This window comes from Phoenix dactylifera, chromosome 9, assembly GCF_009389715.1.
Source record: "Phoenix dactylifera cultivar Barhee BC4 chromosome 9, palm_55x_up_171113_PBpolish2nd_filt_p, whole genome shotgun sequence".
Lineage (NCBI taxonomy): Eukaryota > Viridiplantae > Streptophyta > Magnoliopsida > Arecales > Arecaceae > Phoenix > Phoenix dactylifera.
In genome coordinates this window covers 11,803,922-11,812,288 of record NC_052400.1, presented here as the reverse complement: position 1 = coordinate 11,812,288, position 8,367 = coordinate 11,803,922, and the positions used below count along the sequence as shown (strand labels likewise).

The 8,367-nt window shown below is 37.0% G+C and overlaps 1 protein-coding gene across 2 annotated transcripts; it reads right to left on the bottom strand.

Moving 5' to 3' along the window:
- Nucleotides 1–576: 576 nt before the first annotated feature.
- On the bottom strand, nt 577–7,631 carry LOC103701766 (uncharacterized hydrolase YugF-like). Of its 2 annotated transcripts, none has more exons than XM_008783937.4 (5): nt 6,710–7,626; nt 5,874–5,966; nt 5,615–5,682; nt 5,369–5,507; nt 577–979 (listed from the first exon to the last, which is right to left on the bottom strand). In XM_008783937.4, the coding sequence occupies exons 1-5, from the start codon at nt 7,334–7,336 to the stop codon at nt 974–976; spliced, it is 933 nt and encodes a 310-aa protein (XP_008782159.1). In that variant the 5' UTR covers nt 7,337–7,626; the 3' UTR covers nt 577–973. The 2 variants fall into 2 exon arrangements, with proteins under 2 accessions (XP_008782159.1, XP_008782158.1); XM_008783936.4 differs by lacking the exon at nt 577–979 and adding an exon at nt 1,361–1,917 and having other exon boundaries at nt 6,710–7,631.
- Between the last annotated feature and the right edge of the window lie 736 nt (nt 7,632–8,367).

Sequence of the window (8,367 nt, the reverse complement as noted above, 5' to 3'; positions counted from 1 at the left end):
TTGTTCCCGCATACAGGATTCAGCTGTGGGATCTTTCTAAAGCATTCTTCGAAATAAAGATGTCTTGGTTTCAATCAAACTGAAGTTATCCGCCATAGATTTCAACTGTTGTCCTCAATTTCTCTAGCTTGAACATCTTGCTGCTCTTGGAGCTTGGACTTCACATCCAATATCTCCACTCCACATTATGTCCTCAATGGTTGTCCTAAGGAATGATGACTAAATGTTATCAAATGAATTTTGGATGGTGGAAACCCGTTGTCAAGGATTTCAACCACCTTTGTTTTGGGGCAACAAATGGACTGCTATTTTAGTTAATGGGATTCTTCTTTAAGTGGCCGAATCCACTCGCTAAAAGGCCAACATCACTAGGGTCACACTCGTAGATGAAGCATGCATATAGAGAAGCCAATGAAGCTACGGATTAGATGGCCTCAACCACTTTGGAGCCCTATAGGTCGGTAAGAGGGAGTTGCCTAGAGCACTCCAAAAAATTTGTTATTTTTTGAATTTTTTTTAGATATATTACACTAAAAATGCATGAATCATCCATTGAAGCAAAAAAAAAAAGAAGAAGAAAAGAAATATGTGATGAACCAATAACATAAACTCAAGTGTCAGATGGCAACAATAATAGCTCAAGTTGCAAACTAAGAATCAAAATGGTATTAGAAAAATTCTAGAGATGATCAGATTCAATGTGCACCATTCCATGCAGACAATGAGCCTCCGCTTTTTTTTTTGGATCGTGATAAGGAGGCTGAAAGAATCATCAATGACTTAATCAAACTTCCAACAATTCTTTTGCATGAACAATTTGTCTTCACAAATGATATTCTTTTGGATTTATGTGTAACCGCTTTGTACCCTTTTTTTTTATTGGTACAAACAACTTCCTACTCCTTTAGGAATCCAGCTCCCATGCTTAAGTAAGCATATGGCCATGAAAAAGGGCAATATGTTATTAATTAAGTTACACCTGCAACAAAAATGCAGGGGAAAAATCAAACATTAGAATACAGCAAAAACTAGTTCCAATTTGAATTTTGAGATCTTCAATCAACTATTTAATTTGTTCCCATGGTCATACAAACCCAAAATAAAATATCAACAGTAAGGTATGCCACTTAGTACCAGGCTCCGTACCGGTACTACCCTATCACTATATCGGTACATCCGGTACGGCAGTCAGTTCGGCATACCAAGTGCTGGTACGCCCTCCATACCATATATCAGTACTTAACCAATATAGTATGGTACGCTCTATATTATTCAGTTCGGTATGGTATGGCATACGATGATCAATGGTATCGACGGACAATACTAAAAGAATAAACTACACACTATTAAAAACACCAAGTTGTTAAAAACATTTCAATAATAGAAACTTTTCAGTTCATCCGTGGAGACCCATTTATGTAAATATCAGAATTATATGATTAGTGCATCTAATCTGCTTGGGTTAAGTCTCAATCATGCAGGCATATCAATATATAACAAATTAATGGACATAGTTGTGGAATGATCTAAAAGAAGCATGACGCTAGCTTGTTAGTCCAAGTGTCCAAATGTATTCCTGGATGCTGAGATGATGCTTGAGGCTGTGACACCATATTCCACCTTCATTACTTGGAATGGTCAATGTTACAGATGGACCTAGGGTCACAAAAGAGCCGAGCAGAGCCAAGCTGAGCCAGGCATCGAGCTGCTTGTGCTTGGCTAGATACGTAGAGGGGTTGTTCAAGCTCGGCCTTGAACTGAGCTTTTATTGAGCCTGCTAAATTTCAATATCTTTTTGCAAGCAGCTCATATTTGCATGCTAGAAAAGCTGCTTGAGCTCGGCTCATTTTCCATCTGAGCGGAGCCTGAACGAGCCAATATTGAGCTGCCAATTAGCAGCTTGATTCGCTTGCAACCCTACATGAAACCCATCAAATATGGTTTTAGTAAAAGAGCTTGCAAAATCTCAGTCGTAGATGTTGCTTCTTGATGTCCTTGGCCAGCTCATCTACCGGAAAATAATCATGGAAACAAATTTTAAATTCTAATGGAAGCAAAACATGTTTAGTGTTGATTAATACTAATGATGTCTGGAATATTTAATTTTTATCTGCAATTCAATCGATAACAATTTTCCTGGTATGCCACCTTCAACAAAAGAAAAATCCAATTATTGAAGTTTAGTAAAAGCAGAACAATTTTATTGATCAATACAATAATGTCTAGAACATTTAATCAAAGGCTACATTTTTATCTGCAATCCGACCAATAGTTAGTTTTGATGGTACAACAACTTTTGGTCCAAAAAAAAGAAAAACAAAACAATCAACAATTAGAGGTTGCACAAGGATGGCATGCTCAAATAAAGAAATCATCCAACTTTTTGTTTCTTCAAAAAAATAATTAGATGTTTCACCAATAATGTGAATGAAAAATGCGTATATGTTATACTAATTGTGTTCACTGATCAATATCTTCACTGGGCATGCACTACGATTTTGCCACAGCAGAATGATTTACATGGTCAATTTGGGGGTGCAAGTTGCTACTCTTCACCATATTGTTATTTTCTTAAAAGCATAAAATTAACAATCTAACCAGATTCCGAAATTTTTTTACTTTGTAACTTTCTAAATATAGATAACCAGCCCATTCTATTTGCTCTACTTTGAGCTAATTTTCCCATCTTTTTTTTTTTTTCAAAACACAATAGATTAAATATTATTATCTAATGTCTCAAAATTATGTTGGTGACCCAAGTAGGCCAGTTAACTTTAATAAGCTAATTCAACGTATGAATTTCTCCAGTTGTTTACTAATGTAATAAAAAGAAACTACAATTCAAAAAAAAAAAGCAAAATTGTACTAGTAGTTACATAAATGCTTTCCTAGCATTCTTATAATACTTACTGCAACATTTGAAATTTTTAGTGACTTCACTTGTGACTTTATTTTTTTCCTCCATCTTAAGCAATATCAAACACATGCACCAAACATTTAAACGGCCATAAGTATATCTTTCTTTATTATTGCCAGGCATCTCCATTTATGAACCTTGATGACATGAATAATATTTCTGAAACCGATCTTTTCAAATGCTAGGAGAATAATGAAATAGTACTCACTTAACATATGCTCCTCAAATACAGAAGTCCTATTGATCATCTGTGGACGCACCCAGTTTGTGTGAGTGAATGTAATTGACTTGTTTCCATGTTAAACGTTACGACCATCTACTAGTAAAGTATAGGACATTAACCCTATCAGTTTTGCACCTGCTGCTAGAAACTAATTGAATAGGTATGGACAGGAATCAAGATACATTTATTTATTTTTTTTAAAAAAGGTTAAATGTTAATGGAAGCTTACAACCACAGCTATAAAGATCAAGATTGTGGCTACAATGTCTTCACTAGAACCACAACGATCATTCTGAGTGTGTATTATTTATTAAATCTAGGATTAGCTTTGCATTATACTGAGTGTACTAGAGAAGTGTTTCAATACAATTCTCCAGTAGTCATTTTAATCTATCTTCAAAGTATAAAGTAGACAAAATTATAAGAAAATATTGAGGTTGCCAAACTCTTTCTTAAAGGGTCAAACAAACGGTCACTTAATATGTAAGAACAACTGGTTTTTGAAGCCAAAAAAGAGTTCAATATAATGTGTTAAACCTGATTATTTTGAAAGCTTTCTCTTGGATATTGTGAGATGTATAAATATCATAATAAGAACTGGCAAATTTATGCATAGCCCTCACAGGAAGCTAACAGGAATTAAGAGATTACGATATAAAAAAGTTGATGAACAAGAATTCTTAGCGAAATCTTTCCACTACTTCTAAACATTCAAAAACATTGAAGTTTAATGTATTTTACAGATGTAAAGAAATTGTGTGAGAAAGAATGCAGGTATCCTGAAAAAGTTTGATAGTTTAACTTTTACGTGGATACTTTTAAAATGACAAACTAACCTCACTGGATGTGGTAAATGAAACTTTTCGCCATCATAGTAGGATTTTTTCACTAGAACACAGCACATACTCTAGATTGTTGCTCTCCCATTTGAAAGAACTTGTAAACATCTCTGATGAAGTTTCCTGTGAAGCTCCTTTTTTTTTCTTCTTTCCGACCTTTTTTTAAGGAAATTTATGATTTGTCATTTCTAAGATTTGTTTATATGTTTATGAAAGAAATCGACCAAGCAAACGGAAAATTGTGACGAATGCTGCTGGTTTATATTCAAACACTTAATAAGAAACACTTTATTTCATTGGGAAACTACACTTTCTTGCTATTGCACCAACTCAGAGTTCAAGATATCAATCCAAACTTGCACATTTTATCTTAATTGCCAGCTAATGCATTTGATCTCTAACTAGGAAATCTGTCTTTTCTTATGTTTCATTTTGTAGATAATTTGCATTTACCAATGCAAAGCTCAAGTTAATAACATAAATGCCACAAAATAAGACTTCAAACTTGGGATTTATGCACAAGCTTCTAAAACACCATACTAGAACAGATAAATCAAGAGAGATCACATAACACTTTGTATGTTCATGATCTTTAGGTTGTTAAATCAATTTGTCATATATATAAAATCTCATTTCTCTCATCTATGCATTATTTGGTTATGTTAAGGTTTCAAGCACAACAATATTTGGAATCTTTTCCAAAAAAAAAAAAAATCCAGTACCTTATGTAAACAGAACTTTTATATTAAATATCAAAAGCTAGTAATCATTATAAATCACAGGTGGCAATGTATTGGCATGTCCAGACGTCATATATTTTTTCAAACTTATTTCTCTGCAAAGAGTAAAAAATAATATGTGGATCATTCATATAAACATTCCAAATGATTAGCTTCCTTTAAAGTTATTGCCACCTTCACAAACTTTGATAACTCAATAAAATAATAATGGAAATAAGAATTTCTCTTACATTGACCAGATTTATCCATGTCTTTTTTTCATAACAGCAGTGGAAGTTTAGAAGCAAGCCTCCTCATGCTCAAACCGGCAAATCTAACTATAACTTTCCACCTCGTTCCATAACACTATGTTTATCCAAAGAAACACCATAAGCAACCTCTCTAAAAAGAATTTTAGGACACCCAATTTGTTTAGATCATATCTGATAAAATTGCAACAGTTTCACAGAGAAGTTCTATTCTGGTATTGCATTTGGAATTCTAAATTCTTAAATTGAAGCACTCACATCTCAAAAAATGATTTCATTAAAGGCCTAAAGCATCAAAGAAAATAAGAATACAGAGTTAAAGGCTGTCCTTCTATTTACTTTTCCACTGGAGCATTAACTTTATTTAATTAAATATATTATTTTAGAATACGTTACCATACCATGTGATCTTTGTGACTGTTGACAGAAAAATTAAGAAAAAATGCCTTTATATGCTCGCAGAGCTCTTTGGACTTCTCAAGATTAACAGCATGGCCAGCATTCTTGATAACTACTAGTTGAGAATTCTCCTGTAAATGCCTGTAGTTTTCAAATAGTTCGTTCCTTTTAGAAAAATAATTGTCAAGAAAGTTCCGACAGAAGTTTCTTTCAAGAAAAAAGTCATATCTATTATATGCCTGGCATACCTTTGTAACCGGTAACCCAGTTCTAATGGAAATATTTTATCTTGTTCTCCCCATATTATCAATGTTGGCTGCACAAAGAGAGACACAATTTTAGGAACACATTTGATAAAAAAGTGAAACCGATAAAAGCAAAAAAACTTTTACACAGCCATGGAAAAGATAAAAGCAGCTCACGCTTTTGCAGAGGCTACAAAAGGAAAACATTGAGTTTTCCCTTGACATCACATTAAAAGTCATGGGAACAAGAACATAAAATCACCTGCATTATTTTAGGGAGATCTGAAAGTTTTCTGTCCTTGATTAGAGTATTGATCAACTCCATTTTCTCTGTGACATAATCTGTGCACATCACCTATCATTAGAGATAAATTCAACTGTGAGGGTTTACCTTTCACAGCAAATTACGTAGCAATCATTCTCGAAAAAAAAAAATAATTTATCTTTGGAAAGAAGTCTTTGAGTTGATGACACATGTATTTAGGCATTGAATTAACTGGATGATTGGTCAACCAACAAAATACAAAATACACAAAAAAAAAAAAAATCAAAAAATTTGCATGCCAGCAGAATTAACACTAAAATACTTAAATAGCCTTAGTAGAAAGGGCATGAAATAGAAGAACAAAATGTTCAATGATAGTCATTGTAGATAGTTGCAAAACGAGACCATATACACCCGGTTCATGAATTTACTGTCATTTGATGTTTACGTTTTGTTGACTGAAAGTTTAACCCTAACCCTAACCTATGATGCAAATGACCGCTTAATGTTTTGCCCCTGGCCGCTGCTCAAAACAGTATGCGTGTGTGTGAAATACTGAAAATATATGCAATAATCGGTAATCTCCTTCCTTGTCTGAGCCACGGACTCCTCACACGTGGCGTCACACAAAGAAACGAGATTATTAAAAAATCTAAAAATACTGAACCATAGGAATGGTAGTATCTTTCTCGGGTCTCCACTCAGGTCCATCTTACATTCTCTGCTCATCGAGAAGCAAGCTGAAGGAAAGAATTAATTTTTTCTTAAAAAAAGAAAGCAAGAAAATGCATTGGATGACGGAAGAGAAGAGAGAGATTGTGCGCGAGTTTGACCTGGATGTAGTCCCAGAAACAACAAGAGGGCATGATGCGTGGCGGATTGCAGAAGGAGAGACGGACGAGCTGGCGGAGCTTGTCCGGCCGCTGGGGCAGGAGGATGCTGGCGGCCTCGGCGGGGTTGCTGACGACGAAGAGGCCGGAGGCGAGGTCCCGCTCCTCGATGCACACCCCGGCGCAGATAAGCACCGCCCGCTCCACCTTCTCAGGGAACATGGCCGCCATCCGGTACGCCACGAACCCCCCGTAGCTCACCCCGACCACACCGAACCGTCGCACCCCGGCCGCATCCATGACCGCCGCCAGGCACCGCGCCTGGTACGCCTCCGATCGGTCCGGCCCGGGCGCCTCCGAGCCGCCGAAGAAGAGGAGGTTGGGGACGTAGAGGTCGAAGCCGGATCGGAGGAGCGGGCGGAGGTAGCCGGCCCACTGCCATTTGGCGTTGGCTCCGAAGCCGTGGATGAGGAGGAGCGGGGGGCGGGCGGGGTCGGGGTACCTGGGGGCCCAGAAGTGGACGGTGGCGCCGTCGCCGAGGACGGTGACGGTGGGGCGGAGCCCGGCGGCGTAGAAGGTGCGGTCGTAGCACCGGTCCCTCAAGGCGGTGAAGCTGAGGCACTGGGTCATCTCCGCGGCGGCAGGTCGGAGATCGGATCTCTGATCCGATTCGCGCGATCGGATCCGAGGGGCAAGGGAGGAGGAGGCCAGTAGGCGGGGGGAATTAGGGAGCTTTTCGTTTTGTTTTACGATTGGGAGTTAAATCGGACTCGTGATCCGCCGTTTGCTGGTTCGGGCGGGTGTCTAAACGACCGTTGGATCTCCGGGTCAGGAGGGAGGGACAACGGCCGGTCGGAAGCTTCCGCCCTTTTCTCCTTTCATCGCTCTTTATTTGTTTTCTTTTTATAGTTTTGATAAAAATATAAAGTAATAATTGGAGGATAAAAAAATTGAATTTTGTTTTGGATTATTCCATCTTTTCCCATTTTGGTTTTTGCTTTTTATAGTTTGATTAAATAAAAAGTAATAACACGAGATGAGGACATAAGATATCTTAATTTTGGTTTCTCTTGCCATTTTATATATATATAAAAAGAAAACATGTACATGCTTCGACTCTAGCTTACAGCCTTAAGCTGAGTCCTGATTTTTACGAGCAGCAGCTTAGTGTATTACAAGAATTATGCTTTGACCTCTTGAGGTGAGATGGGCTATGATCCGATCGAAGAGAAAGAAAATTTTCTTCAACCTGCGCAACTTGAATTTCTCAAAACAAAACTAGAAGAAGATGGAGAAATTTCGAAAATAGAGCTTTAAGTCCCATTATCTTTCATTAATGATTAAAAAATAAGGTAAATAGTCTCTATTTATAATATGAGGCCCACCTTAGCATAATTTGGATCGGACTCTTCAACTACATGACTCTTTTTCTTTAAATAGATATTTCTAGTAAAAAAAACTAAAAATTTCGAGGAGGCGGTGGATTAGGTTTGAGGCAGTGGACCTAAAATGCATACTCTTTCAAATTAAGAATAGATCCAAATACACATTGTTTCAGATCATGGATATATTCTAACAACAACAGACTCTCTTGAACCCTATCTTAACGCTATAATAAAAATCAATTGAACCTCTAATAAAATTATTGGATAAAATAATAA